Source organism: Lepidochelys olivacea, assembly GCF_965140295.1.
Source record: "Lepidochelys olivacea isolate rLepOli2 genome assembly, chromosome: 10".
Lineage (NCBI taxonomy): Eukaryota > Metazoa > Chordata > Testudines > Cheloniidae > Lepidochelys > Lepidochelys olivacea.
Genome location: NC_140420.1, coordinates 30,591,340 through 30,611,355, shown reverse-complemented (window position 1 = coordinate 30,611,355; position 20,016 = coordinate 30,591,340). Strand labels below are relative to the sequence as shown.

Sequence of the window (20,016 nt, the reverse complement as noted above, 5' to 3'; positions counted from 1 at the left end):
CATTCACTGTATTCAGATAGCAGCATTGTACCGGGGGACAAGCTGCAATGCCCGATGGGAAATGCTGGGCAAAAGCATGGCCGGCCCCCCAAAGACCCAGACTCTCTCTGCTGGTTTCAAGAAGGAGGCTACAGCAGTGAGACGTGGACAAACTATCTGCAGAGGTAGGAGCTCCTTCGACTTTCTATGCCTTGTGTCTGTAAGCCGTCTGGTCCAGCAGGTCAGAGGAGGAACACACCCACTTCTGCATCATTGTTCTCTCCTGGGAATTTAAAGCACTGATCCATTGACCAGCTCTGGATGTCCCAGCATCAGCCCCAATCTCTACTTTTCATGTTCCCCACATTGAATGGACCCAGGTGACATGGGCTTGGAAATCTGTGGGATGGCAGGTTTTTCTGAATCATTTCTGTGATTAGTGTGTCCAAGGCTGCTTTCTCTGCAGACATGGTCACCGGGGCAGAAGCATCTCCAAATACCAGGATGAACTATACAGCAGAAAGAATTCGCTGGGGAGAGGACGAGAGAACACACAACATGGGACAGATGTGTAGGCATGTTATTTAATGCACTACTGGAAGACGTTCAGATTCTACTGTGATGAGCACAGTATAAGGCCCTATATAGCAGGGATGGGCAACTGGCGGCCTGAGGGCCACATCCAGGCTGCCAGGTTATTTTATTTGATCTGCCCCAGACCAGCTCAGAGCTGGCGATCCAGCAGTGCCTCCTGCTCACCGGAGGGCAGAACCTGACACTCTCCCCTCCCCCGTCACACCCCTACATCACACCTCCTGGCCCACCAGCAGGTTTTAATGAACTTGTGGCCCTCTGCTACCTTAAAGGTGCCCATCCCTGTTATATAGACTAGACTTCGTTTCTCCCCACCTCCTGTGCGGTCTAACCAGGCTTGTATCAGTGCATTGTGGGGAAATCTGAGCAGCTCTCCCATAGTGCCCCAACATGAGATAGAGTCCAGAGCACTGCTAGCAGCAGTGCATTGTGGGATGCCCTATTGCACCATGAACTGAGCTGGAGCACGACCAGCTGAACTGGTTACGCCAAGCAGATTAGAGTGGAATTAGAGTGGCCAGAGTGGAAATCAACGTGTTAAACTGGTTACAGGGATACGGCCTGGCGCCAGGCTAGCCCTCTGTTCGGAGGTAAAGACCGTCAGCTGCTTTGGTTGCTAACCGCATTCGAACCCTGCTGCTGATGCTCCACACAGTCAATTCGAGTCCCCCCAGCTGGGTTGTGTCCCGACACGCACAGTCCCAAGTATCAGACTCACACACAGGCCCTGCTCCAGGCAGACTTTGTTAAATCACAGCGATACCTAGCAGGCCTCAATCAAGAGCAGGGCCCCTGCGTGCTGGGGCTGAACACACACATAGCAAGAGCCAGTCCCTGCCCTGGAGAGCTTCCCCCTTTTGTCTGTTTAGCGAGCGAAGGGAAAACAGACCCAGTGGGGAAGGCACTTGCCTGAGGGTGCAGCAGAGCCAGGAGCCAAGTTTCCTGAGGCCCAGCTGAGGGCTGTGTCCCCTGGGACACACTGACTCTCCAAACGTACCATGGGACTCAGCATGCTTCACAGGTGCTAGATCCACGTGCCCCACGGGCCTGCCCTAGCCCCAGCTGGCCACAAGCTTCGCCATCCCACACAGGCTCAGCGCGCCACAGCCAAGAGGAACACAGCAAGAAGGGGACATGGTTCCGGCTCGGAAGAAGGGCAAGGAGGGAGGAATTAGGGCCTGCCAACAGGGGCGAGGTGAGATGAGAGGGGGAAAGTGGCAGGGCAACACTGACGGGGCGCCTTCCAAAGCGCGATGGCAAAGCCATTTAGCCAGAGCAGAGCACGTATACAGTGCTGTGCACGCTGCCCAGCTTGCCAGGGTTGGTAAGTGTGGTGCAATGGGGCCATCTGCTGGAGACCAAGCTCTGGGATCCCACTTGTTATGGAGAACGTCAGACAGCTCTGCACAGCTGCAGGGTTACATCTCTCCCCTTTACTACCGCGCCGGAGGGAGCCAGGCCACCAGGACACCTTAGTGCAGTTACAAGGTGAGCAATTAGAACAGGGTTTCTTTGAGCTGGGTGCCAAGGCAGATCACTTACCTACCAGTCCCTGAGACATCACGGACACATCCCAACAGCTTAGCTAAGCTGAGGATACCTGGGTGTGCTTGCACCAGCAGCACACAAAGCATTCTCATGGTCAGCATGAATGTTCAGGAGCTAGCATCCCTTCTGGTCTGCACTGGGAGGGCGCTACTGTGGGGACGCTCACCCTGCTGGTGTCCCAGCTGGCAGATGGGGTGCTGTCATGAGGAGGCTGCTAAGCAGTGCTTCTAATAAACCTCTGTGTATAAAGCGCGGCCCGCAAGAGGGCGGAGCCCCAATCTCTGTAGTTCAGGAGCTAATTTCTGTGTACGCATTAGGAAGGGCATGGGTCTATGTGTGGTTAATTAGCAGCTGGATGCAAGGACATACCATCTGTACTGCCTGTTTGTTATGAGAACACAGGACCTGCCAGATGGGAGTAGACCTGGGCGGGCGGAGGGATAGCTCAGTGGTTTGAGCATTGGCCTGCTAAACCCAAGGTTGTGAGTTCAATCCTTGAGGGAGCCATTTAGGGATCTGGGGGAAAAAATTGGTGATTGGCCGGGTTGGACTAGATGACCTCCTGAGGTCCCTTCCAACTGGGATATTCTATGATTCTATCTAGCCCAGTATCCTGGCTCTGCTGTGGCCATCACCAGATGATTCAGGGGAACGTGCAATAAACCCTGCGGTAGCAGCTATGGGATCACCCTATCCCACGGAAAGTTCCCTCCTGATCCCTAATTTCTAGAGTGTGGCTCATGCCCTGAAACTGGAGGGTTTGTATCCTGTCCAGAACTCCTTTATGTTCAGTTTACTCTGGATATCCACAGAAACATCCAATCCTTTTCTGAATCCTGCTAATCTCTTGGTCTCACTGAGATCCTGTGACAGTGAGTTCCACAGGCTAACTGTACCTTTGTTACACATCAGAATTCACTTTGCTCTTTGCATTCAAAAATCCTTATAAAAATCCCTGGCCATGCTGTCCTCGTCATCAAGGCTTTGCCTCTCTCCTCCCACTCCAAGCCATTTCCTTTCCATCTGTTGCTTCTCTCATTCATTTTCTCTCGCACCGGGAAGCCTATGATACAGTAATAATCTCATTTAGCTTTTTCCAGCCAGCGTGACATCCATACAGCTGCTTAGCTGATCTCCCCAGCAGCCAGTGTACCTGAGAAATGACTTCCCGAGGCTGCCTGCCCCACTGCAGACAATTCCATTTCCTCACGGCCTGCCTTCTGGCCTCATGTCTGCAGGGTCATCTGAGCTCCCTTGAGCTGTCTGGGGCAGGAGTAGGGCTGAGCCATGTGACCATCAGCCCTGTGAAAATGGGTCGTCACACCATCCCTGTCACACTGGACTTCACTGCCGTGTGCACCTGCTTTCCAATTTGGCAGGATTAATCCTCAGATCCGTGCAGCAATGACTGGGCAATTGAGAACGGAGAAGAATTTCCTGTTGCCAGCAAAGTTAATGTAATCTCCCCTGCAGGCTGGCCTTAGGTGCCCACGGGGACTGCACCATCAGTCACCTCCCCACAGTCCGCCTGTTGCCAAATGTGCTTCCTTTACAACAGCTTTCAAATCCTCTCCAGCCACTGGCATTGCACCTCCTTAGCTGCCTGGCTTCAGTTCCCAGCTCCACCTCAGCTAGCTCCCTTACCTGCGCTGTGCCTCAGTTTTTGCAAAAGAGGGAGGGGTTAACAGGAAGCTCCCTCACAAGGATTTGAGAATCAACTCATTAACATATGTGAGGGGCTCTGCTTCTTGTACGGATCTGGCCATCACCATAGCATCAGTCATGATTTTTAATGTATTTATCCTCACACCACCACTGTGAGGTAGGACACTGCTGTTATCCCCATTGTACAGAGGGGGAAACTGAGGTACAGAGCAACTGAGGGACTTGGCCAAGGTCACCCTGTTTCAGAGTCTGTGGCAAAGCAGGAATTGACCATTGGTTTCCTATGACCTAACCACTGGCCCACCCAGCACCCTACTTTAGGTGACAAATAGAGCAACATATTTCTGGGATGATTTTTTTTTCCTGGAAGAATTTTAAAACGCAGTGAAATGTAGGCAATTCAGAAACATTTTCTCAACTGCCTCGTGGCCACCCACAAATAACACGCCCCTGCAAGCAGCAGCACGGAGAAACCAACTGTTTAGTTGCATCTCTGGGTTAATCTGTGTTTTCGTTATTCAGCTGAGTCCGCTGGAGACTCAGGACAACCCCTTCTGGCTGGAAGTTATGCTGCTAAACCCATAAACCCTGAAGAAGCAGCCTGGTTGCCTGGAGTGATGGACGCCCTGCGCTTCCATGTGCCTCGTTTGATTAGCTCTCTGCCGCATCCCCAAAGCTCAGCCCACACCCATCAGCTGCCTCGGCCTGCCCACCATCTATTTGACTGTGGGCCAGGTCCACTCGGCTCCAGCGCATCTCCAGTCTCATCAGCTGTTCTCTTGGGGAACCACGACCTGTGCAGGCCTCCAGGGAGCCTGCGAGTCAGGGCATCAGGAGCACCCAGGGGGAGGGGCAGAGAGATGGTCAGTGGGGCAGTTTGTGTTAAGGGGGGCAGGGGATGTGTAAGAGCCTGTCATTGCTCCATCCTGGCTTTGCAGCACTGCTTCCTTCCTCCTGTGCCCAGGATGACGAGGGGGGTCAGCTCTGTGGCTCCCTTTCCTTCCTGTCTAGTAAGAGGAGAGCCAAGGTGCAGCTCCCACGCAAGCTGTTTTCCTTCCCTTTAATGGGCTTCTTAAGTGACCTTGATGCTGGTGATACGTCCCTCTGAGACCCTCCAGTCTGGCTTCCGCTCTCTCCACCCCACTCAGACTGCTCCCCAAGGTCCACAGCGACCTCTTCAGGGTGGGGCCTGGGGCCCAGACTCTGTCCACATCTCCCTCGCTCGCTCTGCAGCCTGTTGATTGTTCTCTCCCTTTAGTTTTGTTGCCTCTTCCTTCCTGGCTTCTCTTCTAGCCTATCCTTTTGTCTCTTCTCCTCTCCAGGTTCCTCTCTGTTGGTGTCTCTCAGGGCTCTCTGTCGCTGGCCTCTCACCTTCACCCCTGTGGTGGGCTTGGTGCCTACAGCACGCTCTGCGAGCAGCATTTCAGATGTCCTGGGCTGGGTGCTGTGCTCCAGGGCAAGGGAAGAGAATGACTGAGAAATAAGTGGCGTTATGAGTTTTCTGTGAGCCAGCCTAGCTGTGGGAGGCCTCCATCCTGCAGCCTCGTTAACCCTGGGCCACAACGCCCCACTTCTGCAACGCTGCTTCAGCAGTGGAACAATCTCAGGAAATCTTCCCCCCTTTGCCTGGCTGGGGCCATGGGACACTAATGCGAGAAGCCATTGATTGGAGCTCTGTGAGCCTGCAGTGCCCATACATCACCTTTTGTCCTCAGACACCAGCTGTCACATGCACCCTACAAGCATCGGCTGTAACGGTTGGTCACACGAGGACTTTAGCTCAGCTGAACCAGGGCAATCTACAACGGATGGGAAGCTATATGTCCGGTACTGCCCCAGTCTGACAGAACAGAGCCTGGTGTTTTCAAACAACCCACAAGCCACTGCTCCCAGCACCATGGCATAAGGGTTTCTGAAGCCCCGGGCCAACGGGATCTCCATGAGAGCTCTGCCAACAGCAGCCCTCAGCAGGTGGATGCTGCCAGGACAAAGCAAAACAAGCAGCCTACGCTATCCCCTCCCCCGCAAGCCTTTCCTTCCCCAAACGGGGAGGACACTGGAGGTGTGTCTGCCGCTCCTTGGACTCAGGTGGATGCCAATCAACATCCTTGTGCAGCAGGCACCAGAAGGAACCAGGAAGTGGAGGCCAGGGAGCGCAGCTTACTGCAGAGGGGAGATCGGCTGGAAGAAGCACTCCGAAAGGGTCCCAAGGTAAACACTCCTTTCAGGAAGCTGCCCCTTCGGGGGGGTGGGGAGGTATTGGCCCCGGGGGGGTCATGCTGCTCAGCTAGGGCTACAGTTCTGGGTCTGTCTCAGAGGCGAGTTTGGGGAACTGAAGTTACTTCCTCATTCTGGGAGCTCTCTGCTCACCAGGAGCCAGCTGCTGCAGGCAGCTCTGGGGTTACAGATCCTCAGGAATTAAGGGCCAGGGCCAGCCAGGAGGCCGCGGAGGTGAGCCCAGGGATAGGGTGAAGACTGGTCAGAGGGCGGCCGCTGAGAGGGCTGGGGCTGCTAAAGGGAAATCCTGACGCTGCAAAGAAAAGGAAATGAGGGAACCTCTTCCAGGGTGGGAGCCACTGCAGGGCCCAGAGGGGAGGAAGTGCCAGGGGGGTTGCAGTAGCCAGGGCCTCAGAGCCTGGTGGGATTGCGGGGTGCTCCATAGCTGTACGGTGCTCTGTCCCTGGGGAATTAGGAACCCCGGGCAGGATCTCACTGTTCCAAGGAGCTTCTGCTGCCATAGGCCTTTGGGTCAGGAGTAGCGTTACCATATTTGAACATTCAAAAAAAAGGACACTCCAAGGGGGGGGGGTATTTGCTTGCACACCCCCCCACCCCAACTCCACCCCTTCCCTGCCCCTATTCCAACCCCTTCCCCAAAGTCCCCACCCCAATTCCACCCCCTCCCTGCCTCATTGGACCCCTTCCCCAAATCCCTGCCCCAGCCCCACTTCCTCCCCTGAGTGTGCCGCATTCCCTCTCCTCCCCTCTCCCTCCCAGCAGCATGAAACAGCTGTCTCATGGTCCAAGCGCTGGGAGCTGGGGGGAAAACTGCTGGAAATGCTGCTAAGCAGGGCTGGCCGGGGGTCTTTGGCTGGGCCTGAGAACCAACTACCCCCTGCCTGCAAACCTGATTGCTGCCCTCCACCCCCTGCTGCAGACAGGGCTGGGCTGAGGGGAGGGCCGGTGAAATGGTTCGGGGCGGGGACCACCCCAAACTGTGTGCGTATATGGGGGATCTTTAGATTCCCCCACTCCTCTCTGCTCAGCTGCTGGCTGCGGAAGCAGAACCCAGCGACTGTTTCCTTTCTGCCATCACAGTCAGCCATGTTTTCAAGGATCTTTCCAAGGAAAAAGGGTTAGAGACTGAATTATTTGTACCTGCAAGCTGAGATTATCTTTCATGGAACCAAAGGCTGGGCTTCCTAACAGAGGGCTCGTGCAGCTCCCCCAGGCTCATCAGCATACAGAAAGAGCATTCACTTCCCCTGTGCTGAAATGCAGCCTCCTCTGGAGTGGAGCTCTGGCTCTCTCTCACGGCAGCACCATGCAACCATGCTAGAAGGGGAAGCAAGTGCTACCCTGCAAGCTTTCAGCAGGGAGGATAGAACCACACTCTGCTTGTACTTTGAGCCTCACAGCAGCTGGGCAATGCCAGAAGCAGTTTCACTTGGCACAGACGTATGTATTTGTCACCGACATGTAGGGCCTCTGGCTTTCAGCAGCTGCACGTGATCTGGAATGCACTTTGTGCTAGGTTTATTTCTGGTGCCTCTTAGCACTCATTACCATCTGAAAGTGACTAGGGCAGTGACTTCAAACACACAGGCCAGAGCTGGCCTCTCCGACATGTTCATGGGGCAGCAGGGCATAGTCCAGATTCAGCGCCCATTTATAGATGTATAAAAAATATTCTAGCCCCCCTGGTTGTAACATTCACCGTGCAGACAATGAGGCAGCGGTGAACTGATGCAGTGCTGTCTTCCTGAGTCTGCAAGCAGCCTGAAGCAATGTCTCAGTTTCACCTACAGCAGGAGTGTGTTTTTGTCATCAGCATGTATGGCGTTTGCTCTAGAGCGTAATGACGGCACTTTACATGTCAACATTTGCTAATTCACTGCTGATCATTGTAGCAGCTGGAAAAGGGGAAGGAGTGGGAGGGGAGCTCAGGGGGAATTGGATGTTATGGCTAGAAGAGGAGTGCAGAGGGGGACAGACACAAAGACAGGGCAGGGGGAGAGGGAGAGAAAGGGGAAAGGAAGAGATACAAAGGGCAGAAATAACAGTGATCCTGATGGCGGCCATATTCCCCCACTGAGTGATGCTGACTATCCTGGGAAGTCTTTGTGGCACCCTCCCTCCGTTATAGGTGGTGCTCTGCTGTGGATTGAGGCACGCTATGGAATCCTAGATTAGTACCTCTGCCCTCTCCAATTAATCAACATGACAAGCCTGGACGAGGGGTGCCAAAACCTGTGAGCCTGTTTTCAATCGAGATTAGCTTTGCAAGAGAAAGGGCTAGGCGTGGAGAGCCCCTGGCCAGCAGCTCCCAGGAGCTGTGGGAAATTGGCCACTGCTTTGCTGGTTTGGAGGAAAGTCCGCAGTCAGGTCCTGTCCCTACATTCAGCAGGGGGTTCAGTCTGAACTGGAAGCAGAGAGCCAGGCTGCACGGGCTTTGCTGCCATAGGCAAACTAGGAACTAACCCTCCTACTCCTGTCATTACATTCTGCTACCTTAAGGCATTGCCCTGGGATGGGAGAGCTGCCATTTTCCTCAGCCACGTCCATGCACTTAAAGCGTATGGCTTTAACACAGTGTCTGACCAACCAACGTAAGAGAGGAAACATAACTAAAGGTTATGTTATAAACTAGAGGTCAGTAACTAAACGGAACAGGGACTGGCCTGGCCCACAAAGGGTGGTTTGCTATTTGGTTTGAGTGTTTCTAGCAGGTCATGCCTCCCACTAGAGAGAATGCAGCTCTGGTGTCAGGCTGCAGCCTTGGGAACTACAGGGGCTTGTTTGAGACTCGCTGGGCATATCCCTAAGAAATCCGGGCAGGTTTCCCAAACTGCACCACATGGCTTTCCCTGCATGACATTGGCAGAGCAGAGAAGGATTCCTTGTTTCTATCCCTCACACTTCCACACCCCCTTAGAGTGAGAACACAGGTACTGCAGCGGATCAGCCCAGCGCTGTGGAATCAATAGTATTTCCGTTTAGCAATGGGGCAGCTTCCAGGATGCAAAATAGCCAGCTTTTTGGTTCAGATTGGGAAATATGAATGACTGCATCTTTGTTTCTCATGCTGCAGGCTGCCTGGGTCTCTAGCACACTGCTCCCATGCTGCTGCAAACATTATAATGGAGTGTGTGTGAGAAATTCCTTCCAGGCTCCTTAGCCTACGCACCGCCAAAGGAGCCACTATCCTGTGAGCTCCGGCTGGGCTCAGCTTTACTCAGGCCTTGCGAAGTTAGAAGAGTTTGTTTGCTTTCACAGAGCTGCTCCTGCATCTTTAACTGGCCTGACTGGCATTGTTTGAAATGTTGTGTTGTGCTCCCAGCTCTGGCTGGCTGGAGGGAACCAGCAGGCATTTGGTAAACAGGGCTGAGGTTTCTACAGGCTGTTCTGTGCAGGTTCTTAGAACATGTCTGTCACTGCGGCATCTGAGTGTCTTTCAGAGCAAGCTGGTTTACAGATGGGGAAACCGAGGCACAAAAAGACAAGTGACTTGTGTAAGGTCACACAGTAAGTTCATAGCAGAGCTGGGACTAGAACCCAGCTCTCCTGACTCCTCCTGGGACATTCTAACCCACATATGATAAAGGGATGGCTAGATATTGTTAAACTGCAACAGGAGTGTCTTCTGTGGGGAGGGGTGTCACACCAGCATGACAGTCTGCTTCTAGGCAGGTTATGGTGCAACTTCCTTGTGTGGCCAAGGCCTCAGACATTCCACAGCTCCTGCTGTGATCTGTTACTTGTTAACCCTCTGTGCCCACCCAGCACCACTTCACCCTGGTTAGTCCCCCCTCCCCACTCCAGGGGCTGGAACTCCACAAGCAGAACACACTAGCCCCTTCCCGCCCTGGAGCAGTAGGATCAGTGGCCTGTGGGATGGGGAAGCAAACCCGAACTGCGGCAGTCATCTTGTATGCAGCACCTATGGCCCCCTGTATCAAAGGGAACCAGCAGCCAATATGGGTAAAGCCCAGTGCAGCCAGAGCTAGGGACAAGGTGATCGTGTCTCTCAATGATATTCCAGCATCTGGGGACGGGGAGGCCATTCAGTTGGGGTGAAAAGGTTATTAGTGGCATCAATCCACCCTCTCTCCCTTTGTCGATCAGACCACAGGGGAAACTCTGAAAGAAACCAAAAATGGGATCTGAAAGGCAAAACTTGGGAGAGGAGTTCAGCAACCAGATCAATGACGTCCTGAGCAGACTCGCAACCAAACAGATGTTCCAGTCAGACTGGGACATTGCTGCCTTCGCCATCTTCTTCATCTTCATTGGTAAGTGTGGGGCCAAGCAACGGGCATAGGATTAGCAGCCCACGGCCTGGGGCTGCTCTCTATTCCCAGACAGGGCAGATGAGATACATGTGGGTGTGCTGCAAACCCAGCCACACCATCCAATGCTTATCTGTGCAGGGTCTGTAGGGCTGTTCTAAACTCGTCTAGAGATGCTGGGCACAAGCATCTGGCTACTGCAGTGGGCGCCTCCAGCAAATTTCAAAGTCTTTGGGGGCAAAGATGGTCTGTAATGTGTGCAGCTTCTAGCCCAACTGGACTAGGGGCCCGTAGGTGCTACCCCTGTACAAACAGTAAGACAATCCATCCACTTGAAAGTCAGAGGGAACCATCAGATCATCCAATTTGATCTCCTATAGATCACAGCCAGAGACCTCTACTTCTGTTTGAGCTAGGGAGATCTGTTAGAAAGACCTGCACTGTTCATTTAAAGACTTACATGATGGAGAATCCACCACATCCCTAAGTAAGTTGGCCCAGTGGCTCATCACCCTTACGGTTAAAAATCTGCACCTTATTTCTAGTCTGAATTTGTCTCACTTTAGCTTCCAGCCCTTGGGTCGTCATCTGCCTATGACATTAAAAAGTTCCTACCTCCACCAAAGGAAGCGCTGTGTCTGGAGATCCAGCCACCAGACTGATTTAAAACATGGTCTGTGCTGGGGAGTAGATAGAAGGGAACCAGTTTTTAAAACACTGGCCAAACTGTGCTGCTGTAACCCCCGGTGAGTGTTTGTCACAGGTCCCCAGTCAGCAGAGGAAGTGAGTCTGTTACAGCACAGTTAGGAACCTTTAACTCAAGGTGCAGCAGCTTGTACGTTTAGTGCTGCAGGTCTCCAGTTCAGTCCCTGGTATGTTGGCCAAGATAGCAGCCAGCAGACTACAGTTCAGGCAAGTCCATCTGCGTAGCATCATTGAGGAACGCAGTTAGAACAAGTGTTGATCCCAAGTCCAAGCTGTATTTTAGCCCCGAGAGGACCAACATGATGCCAAAGCCTCAGCACGTGTGTGACCGTATAGCAATGCGTACAAGTACGTACCCTCTGCTGACACCTGCGTTACTCCTAGGTGCTGACGAACCATTCAGGGCTAGAAAGGGGAGGAGTGACAGGAGGGAGATGCTCCAGCTCATCACTTGGCTGGCCACAGCTGTGTTTAAACTTACTCCTCCTGGTTTTTTCTCTGTCCAGTGTAGACAGAAATTCCCCCTCCCCCACCTCATAGCGCCATGGTGTGAAGCTATCACAGGGATGGTTTATTGCATGATTCTCAGCAAAACTAAAAGGCCTGTGAGTATGGCCAGAGAAACCGTGCTAGGGATTATCCTGCTTATGGCTGTTGCTAGCATGGTAACACAGAGGACAAGGCTGTGGGGCAGGGCTCACAGAGGGACAGTGCTGTTATTAAGAATGAGTTAAATCTCCAGGCATCATTTCCTTATGCTGTTCCCCTCTGAGGAATAATGCTTGGAAATATGGCCCATGAGATTCACCTGAAAGCCATGACAGATGTCATTAGCAGAGCCGGGGAACCCAGTGCATGCCGTGCACCCACACCTTCAATCATGCAGGCTGTGCATTGTGCAGATGGACAGATGAATGAGTTTGAAGGACGTGGAACCCAGGCAAACACAATCAAGACCTGGGGTCTCAGTGATCAAAACTCTGAAACAGGTCGACACAAACCTGGGGGAGAGGTGAGAGAGAGGTATGCAGGGAGCTGCATTCAGCCAGCACCAGAGCAGATCATGGGTTTGCAAAGGGCTCCCCAAAGGTCTGCTCTGGGAGGAATGGGTGGGAATTATGGCCTGAGGGCCTAACCTCACAGCACTTGTTTATATCAGCAGTTTCAACTTTTAGGTGCCAGTTTAAACTGGTTTAATTAAAGAGGTGTAAAAGGCCGGATGGACACTCTTAATCTGGTTTAAACCGGGTTTACATCAGTTAGGAACTGGTTTAAGGTAAACCGAAACAAGCCATCTCTTGAACCCCAATAAGAGTGTCCACACAGGAGCTTAACTAAACTGGTGTAGCTGTGTGTGTAGGCCAGGCTGTACCTGGCTCCCGGAGATGTTGGATTCACGCCTGGCCCTCTCTGCCAATGGCTGTTTTCCTGGTCCTCCATCACTTACTGCGGGGGGTTGAGGAACCCTGGAGATGACGACTGCCTTGGTTAGTGATCTAGAGTCCAAGGATTCCACATCTCCTGTCTCTAGCAATGCGCAGTGGCTTTAACTATGCTTAGGGCTCACAATTCAGCCGCTGCTGTGCACAGGGCATGCTGCCAGCTGGGTGACTCAGCAGCACTAGGGAGCATGCAAGGGTCAGTGAGGTGACACGGTAAGGAGGAGGCATTCGTGCTGCTGCTCAGAGTATTGCACCAGTCCCAGAAAGGCACCTGAAATGGGCACGTACATTTGATCCTGCCAGAGGCTTGGAGAGAGGCTATGAGACACAGGTCCGATTGACTCTCTAGAAGGTGCAGTCACTGCTGGTGCCCTGACAGATGTGCTAACAGCATGGGAAGGGACCTTAAGTGGACATGATTGCTTGATTCTCCCCCAGGTACTGTGCTGTTGATGGTTCTCCTGGCTCTGATCCATTGCTGCTGCTGCTGCGACTCCCGGGGATCACACAAGAAGGTAAAATAAAAAAATAAAAAGTTTGTCTCTCGCGGAGTCCGCTCCTGTGCCTGGCGTTCTGGCACTGGACTCAGGCAGCCAGCTGTCCCACTGCTTATGGCAGAGAGGCAGGGCTCCGCTCTCCTGGATTGGAAATGTTGCATATTCAATTAGCCTTCCCCCCAGCAAACCCCAGCCAGGCTGGGGAGGAGCAGGCCCCCCCAAGGTTAAAGCACAGCTCAGTCTTGAGGCACAGACAGGACTGAGTCACGCTACAGCCTCGGCATGTCACCTGGCCCTGTCCCATCTGTGCTACGTGGTGGACTTGGGTGGTAAAGGGGCACCTGGGGGTTCTTCACCTTTTGGCTGGGGGAAAGCTGTCTAACCACGGCAGTTGCTGGGGTGGTTCCTGCAGCTTTCTCTGACTGGGGTGGGAAGGAATTTCTTTCCGTGACCTGCGCTTTTCACAGTGCTGTGTGGACAGAAGGGTGGGTGGCCTTATGTTTAAGGAGTTGATCTGGGATGCAAGTTCCATTTCTGGACAAGTCGCTTAGTTGCTGTGTGCCTCAGTTCCCCACCTGCAAAATGGAGATACTTCCCAACCCTGCAGGGGAGCTGTAATGCATTAAGGACTAGGAGATGTGCAGACGCAATATGGTGATGGGGGGCCATAAAGGACTGAACAGACACCACCTCCCATCAAATGGTTCTCAGACAAGAAATCCCTGTCCCTGATCATAGTTTCTAGGCCCAACCAAGCTAAACTGGATTCAAACTGTAGCGTGGGCAGAGGCTGGGAGATGAACCCTGCTCCCATCACGTGGTAACTAGAACGTAGACATGTTCTTCCTTTTCACTTTTTTTTTTTTAAACCACAATTAGGTCCCCAGAAAGAAAGTGGGCATTGATAACAAGGCCATGGAGCCATAGCCCCGCCTCCTCCCTTGGACAGACAGATTCTGGCACCAATGGGAAAAAGACTCTTCTTTGCTTGCTTCTTTCCGCTACACAGCAATCAACTGCAGATCGGACTGTTTGTGTTAATATTGAGTGCTGGCCTGGTGGGGCCCTGGCCTCACAGCACTGCACTGCACTGGCTCCAGCACTTGTTCTTCCTTCTCTGTGCACAAAGGATAAAGATTAAAAGGAACTCCTACGATGCTGAATAAGGATAGCATCTACAGCAATCTCACATTGTACAATTAGAGCCACTGGTCCTCAAGCTACAGGGCAGAAGTTGCTCATCAGCCTAGGGTCAGCGGAGGAAGTCTACCTCCTTGTGGTAGAGTACTGTACATAACAGGGAGTTTATACCTTCCAAGGTCACTACTGGCATCAGGGATTGCAACTAGATAGGCCTTTGGGCCAGTCCTGAAAGGCAGCTCCTGTGTGTGTAGTCACTAATTAAAACAGTGCCTCCAGGGACTCTTCCAGGTGCCTGAAAACATCCCTTGCTGGCACCCATCATCTGACACTTCCAGAGTCTGGAAAGGAACATGCCCCAGACCAGAACTGACCATATGGGAAGGAACAGCTCCCCAGAAAGCCCATCCTGGCTTAGCTGAACACAGAGGAGGCGAATGTCTTAGCAGCACTTTCCTATAGAGCCCCCATTCACACAGGCTCTTGGGTCCTTTTGGCAGCAGCCAAGGAGTTAAATTGCTACCTGCACAGGCCCTGATAGGCAAGAGAACCGTCCATAGAACCAGCTGAAGGAGAACAGGCTCGGGGAGGAAGCACGTCTTGTGTACTGACACGCTGCTGTCTCCATTGATTCAGGAGAAGGAAGACAGAGCTCTGCAGAACCACTGAACTAGGGTAGTGCTGGTGCAGGCCTGATGCTCGGAGAGCCCGGTGTCTGTGTCTGTAACGGCGAGGCCAGGCCTCAGCCAGGGGCACTGGGCTCTAGATCAGGGGGCTCAAGAAAGCCCAAAGAGTCATTTCTTTCCTGCGTAGCTGGTTTTACACAGAACTCAGTGGATGTAATGCACGGTCAGTAGCCTTCTGCTGAGTCCTACGGAGCCAGCAAGCACAACCCATTAGCCAATGACCCTGTCCAGCTCCCTGAGACACCACTTTGTTCAGCAGCTAGGGGAAGGGTTAGAACTCATCACTGTCTCCCTCTGGGAAGAGTACCTCAGGGCTGGGTTAAGTCAGCCTCTCTGCTGTCTGAGACACTGACTCCCCACAGCAGGCCAAGGCAAATAAGAGAGTAACTCGGGCAGTGGCTTGGAAGCCATGGAAAGTGAGGGGGCCTGAGCACTCCAGCTCTGAACAAAGTGCCTGTCAGGGCCTGGCCTCTGCCACTCCCACCCCTCTCTGGTGCTCAGGAACATCCTGAGCATGGCATTCAGGAACAGGCCTCACTTACCCACTGGACTAAGTTTAGACAGGAGCTTGCCTGGCACTGCAAAGGGAAGCCAGAGTCACAGACAGCCTTGCTCTTCTGACTCCTCCTTGAAGCCCTCTAAATAAGAAGTGTTCAGAGAGCACATGGGACTTCAAAGGGACCTGTGCTTCTATTCAGTCTGGACATGTTCTCCTTCATCACAGTACAGTCTGTATGTACGCACCCATTGGCCTCTGCACACTCCTGCAGAGCCTTATTCCATATGGCATAATCTCTGCATTGCAGTAGTATTACACTCTGCCTAGGGAGTGTGTCTAAAAGTGAAGGCCCACAAGGTACATGGCTTCATCTTCCCCAGCCCCTTTCGTACTCACTTTGGCTCAGAGGTGAGCGACACACACAGAAGAAAGGCCTCTTCTCTTTGTGGGCTCGATCCTGTGGTCAGTGAGACCACTGACTTCAGTGGCAGCTGGAGCAGACCCCCCTTCTGCCCAGCAGGTTTGCTCTCAGACCCAGCTAGCAGCAGGGCACGCTGGAAATACAGGCGTCCCTTTGGTTGGAACATTTATCGATTTCAGCAGCTCTTCTGGCTGAGTGGCTCCACTCCCTGGCCACTGACTGGTACATTATAACCCTGTGCTTTGTGCGCTAATTAGAGTCAAGCAGAGGGAGTGTCACACCCTTCCTGCTGGTCAGCTGCTCCAGGGCTTGTGACTGTCTTCTCCCACCCAGCTCTCCGTTTATTCTATGCTCATAGGGTTCACAGGGCTAGTGGCTCAGGGAACCTGAAGGGAGAGTGTTGGGGTCAGTTCAATTAACATTCCAAACAACGTCCTTTGGGGTTTCCCACTGACTTGTATATTCATAAAACTTTCTAATTTCATCTCTGAATCCAGGAAGAGAGACTCATGATTATAAATAAAAAGCACATGATGATCAGCTAGCCAGGCGTTTTTGTACATTAAACCTCTTGGATACTGTATGTGAGCAGGTACATATGTATACACATAGCATAGGCCCTGGGGTATTCATTTGGCTGGCAGCCTGTCCCTGTTCTATGGGTAATGCTTGACTAACTGCTGACTCTGAGATGCACACAGCATGCATCAAATAAACACCTGTCACTGCTTTACATTCCTCTGCTTGGTGATCATCATTCTAAGACCAATTCACAGCGCTGCTCTAGGCCCTCCTGCTAGCCCAACTGTGTCACTGGTGCATGATTCTAGTGCCAGCTAGAATGCCACTGCTGAGAACTTCCTCCTTAACTTTCCCCACCAGTTAAGGCTGCTGACTTCCCCCACCAGCAGCCTTCCCAAGGTCAATTAGAAAGGTAGCAGGCTGGGTTCTAGTGCTCAGTGCCCATGGAGACTGTAACCTTGCCAGTTTCCATGCAGCAAGGACCCAGCTGCTAGGACTATATTGTGAACTATCTAGGAGCAGTGAAGCAGAACTGCAGCCCACCGTGGTTCAGAGACCCCTCCCTGCACACACAATGAGGAAGAACTGGAGCTGCCCTACTAAGGGAAAGAATGAGCTTGCTGGGTGGGAGCACTGATGGAAGATGTTTTACATGTGACACAGACAACCTCCTGCAGGGCCTGGTAATCAACAGGAGCAAACACAGATAGGAGAGGGCAACTTACATTTAATGCTAATCACGTAACTGGGTTCTTTAATCACATGCTCTGCCTGAAAGGAAATTCAAAAGTAAGACAGGCAAAGTTCCGTAGCACTAGGCATTCATCCAGTCAGAACACCTGTTCTCCTTGCACTTGGGGCAGCAAAGAAGGGGATGCTTTCCTACAGCCCGGCAGAGATCTAGCAGCCAGAAAGGTTCCAGCATTTCCCACTGCTGCAGGTTTATACATATTAGTGCATGTGTACAAGTGAACGGCTTTGAGCAGGCACGCAGAATGCTTTTATCTGCACTTCCAGCTTAAACTGAAGATGAGGAGCTAGGAGATTGGGTCTATTTATCCTCACTGTGGACAGCTGGTGAGACATTTATCGTCTCTCTCTCAAACCAAAGATGATTTTGGAGGCCATCAAGGGCTTAGTAGGAAGTGTCTCACGTTATGCAGTACTCTCCATTTAGACCAGGGGTGGACAAACATTTTGGCCTGAGGGCCACATCAGGGTTGCAAAACTGTATGGAGGGCTGGGTAGGGAAGGCTGTTCCGCCCCAAACAGCCTGGCCCCTGCCCCCTATCCGCCCCCTCCCATTTCCCACCCCCTGACTGCCCCACCCATCCAACCCCCCCCCCCGCTTGTCCCCTGACCGCCCTCCCGGGACCCCACTCCCTATCCAATCCCCCATGCTCCCTGTCCCAATCCCTATCCACACCCCTGCCCCCTGACAGCCCCCCCGGGACTCCCACACCTATCCAGACCCCCTCCCCCGAACTGCTCCCTGTCCCGACTGCCCCCTGGGACCTCCTGCCCCTTATCCAACCCCCGCCCCCAGCCCGCCTACTATTCCGCTCAGAGCAGCATGTCTGGCAGCTGCACTGCCCAGAGTGCTGCCCGGATGGTGGCATGACTGCGGGGGAGGGTCTGGGGGCTAGCCTCCCTGGCTGGGAGCTCAAGGGCTGGGCAGGACTGTCCCGCAGGCTGGATGTGGCCAGCAGGCCGCAGTTTGCCCACCTCTGATTTAGACAGTGCTACAGATCCAGCCACATTACAGACCACCCTAGTCCAGGAGCCAGCCTACAGCTCCTGTTACCGCTCTCCATAAAGGTCTTCCTAACATACGTGTCTGGTCAGTAGGGAATGGCAGGATGGCTATTTCCCTTAGCCCATGTCTCTAGAACTAAAGGAGGCTATTTCCACCCACAGGAAATAACACATCCTTGGTTGCATGCTACAGGCAAAACTTCCCTGAGAAGCTGGCAGCCCACAGCTGGGTTTGACAGCGCTTGGCAATCGCTCTTAGATTATACGCATTAGCTTGACTCTAAAGGGGAGTCACTCACCCACACAGCGTTAAAGATCAGGGATCATCCAAAGATGGAGAAGAAACTTCATTAACTATACACATCCTTTACTGTCCTTGGAGACGTGAGAACTGATGCATGTGCATAGTCTAATTCTCAGCAGGCTGGTAACAGACGCGTGGAGCAGGGCTCTGGTATCGCATACCCAGAGTCAAGAGCACTGCTGGCCATAAAGTTTATTGATGGGAGCAGGTAATGCGTTTGCTATTGTATTGTCACTTCTATGGCAGCGTGGATGCTTAGCAAATCTTTGCTGAACCATTCCCCCTCCACCCACACACAGTCTAAAGCATGAAGGCCTCCAGCTTTCACCACCCACTAATAAACCAGTATTTATTTACCCAACACGACAGTATTTATTTATCCAACCTCCTGGGGGGAGGGATAGCTCAGTGGTTTGAGCATTGGCCTGCTAAACCCAGGGTTGTGAGTTCAATCTTTGAGGGGGCCATTTAGGGATCTGGGGCAAAAACTGGGGATTGGTCCTGCTTTGAGCAGCGGGTTGGACTAGATGACCTCCTGAGGTCCCTTCCAACCCTGATATTCTATGACACTCATTGCAAGCAAAGGCGAAAGCAACTGTCTATCCCTCACCACTCCTGAGGCATATATGCATTAGATGTGGAGGAAGCACAGAGCTAGCCTTTGATTCCTCAAACAAGGAGGCTGGGCAATTATGGGGCTGCTGCTGTTACTATCCCCCTTTTGGTTTTGGGGAACCTCACGAGAGGATGGCATGGAAGGCCTCTGCATCCCATTGAGATATCTGCAGAGCTCCCAGTCCAGTGCAGACAGAGCAGCAGTGGCTGAGAGCAGCAAACAGACACTTCAGCTTCTCCCTCCCAAGAACAGAAGACCCTAGATGCCAGTTTTCAGTTTCCCTGAGAAGAATCACTGCTAAGAGTCCCCACCGTATGTGGATTGTGTCAGGGGATTTCAGGCTGGCAACAATTCCAGAGACCTTTAACCCTGGAGCGTGTGATGTTGCGGGAGAAAGGAAGCACAGAGGCTACATAGCCATTCTTAGCACATAAGATGAAGGAAAACTCCTGCATCCTGACTCTGACTTAAGGCTGGACCACCTGGGAGGAACCCTCAGTGAGTGCATATGGAGAGGGAGTGCCGCTTTAACTTGGGGAAGGGGCCTACTGAAGCTGAGCACTGGGGAAAGGAGAAGCCATTCTCACCACCACAACCTCGCACCCAGCACCAACCCCTTAGCCCCAGTATAATCCACTCACAGCATCCAAAACTAGCTCTGCATTTTTGCCCTGGCCCCAACTCTTTATGATGGTCCAAGGCGGTTAGGTTACGGAGTGGCACTGGGTAGCTTTTGGGTCCTGGGGGGAAAGAGGTTGAGTGCCCCTGCCCTACAGCACTTGACTTACAACTATTTCCAGACTCTTGCCATGGTCTAGGGTTACCTTCCTCATCGTGATCTTCTAGCACCTGCCTGAGTCTATCCCCACCTCAATTTCTGCTCATTTCATACTGCACTGTACCCCATATATCCCGCTCTGCTCTGCCCAAGCCTCCCTTTAGCTGTTATTTTGCAGCCATCCTCCCTCCACCCTACCCTGCTGAGCAGTAAGCCAGGCTATTCTAGCTGAGTCACACTAAGCACCTCCAGGAGATATCCTGGCTTACAGAGGTAGTAAATCACTTGTGACCACTAATAATTCTCAGCATGTCCTAGCATTGAACAATGCCTGTAACAGCCACGCAGCACAGCGC

General features: G+C 52.6%; 1 protein-coding gene across 2 annotated transcripts; it reads left to right on the top strand.

Moving 5' to 3' along the window:
* The first annotated feature begins 5,095 nt into the window (after nucleotides 1–5,095).
* On the top strand, nucleotides 5,096–16,420 carry SMIM22 (small integral membrane protein 22). Of its 2 annotated transcripts, none has more exons than XM_084641119.1 (4): nucleotides 5,096–5,997; nucleotides 10,132–10,298; nucleotides 12,881–12,957; nucleotides 13,819–16,420. In XM_084641119.1, exons 2-4 carry the CDS (start codon nucleotides 10,163–10,165, stop codon nucleotides 13,864–13,866), a joined length of 261 nt encoding a protein of 86 aa, XP_084497245.1. In that variant the 5' UTR covers nucleotides 5,096–5,997; nucleotides 10,132–10,162; the 3' UTR covers nucleotides 13,867–16,420. The 2 variants fall into 2 exon arrangements, with proteins under 2 accessions (XP_084497245.1, XP_084497246.1); XM_084641120.1 differs by lacking the exon at nucleotides 5,096–5,997 and adding an exon at nucleotides 6,146–6,237.
* The last annotated feature ends 3,596 nt before the right edge of the window (nucleotides 16,421–20,016 follow it).

What these genes read in the sequence shown, in the direction of transcription:
- SMIM22 (XM_084641119.1), top strand. Translation starts at nt 10,163, where the DNA reads ATGGGATCTGAAAGGCAAAACTTGGGAGAGGAGTTCAGCAACCAGATC. An exon ending in CATCTTCTTCATCTTCATTG is followed by an intron (nt 10,299 to 12,880) that starts GTAAGTGTGGGG and finishes ATTCTCCCCCAG; the next exon opens with GTACTGTGCTGTTGATGGTT. An exon ending in CCCGGGGATCACACAAGAAG is followed by an intron (nt 12,958 to 13,818) that starts GTAAAATAAAAA and finishes AACCACAATTAG; the next exon opens with GTCCCCAGAAAGAAAGTGGG.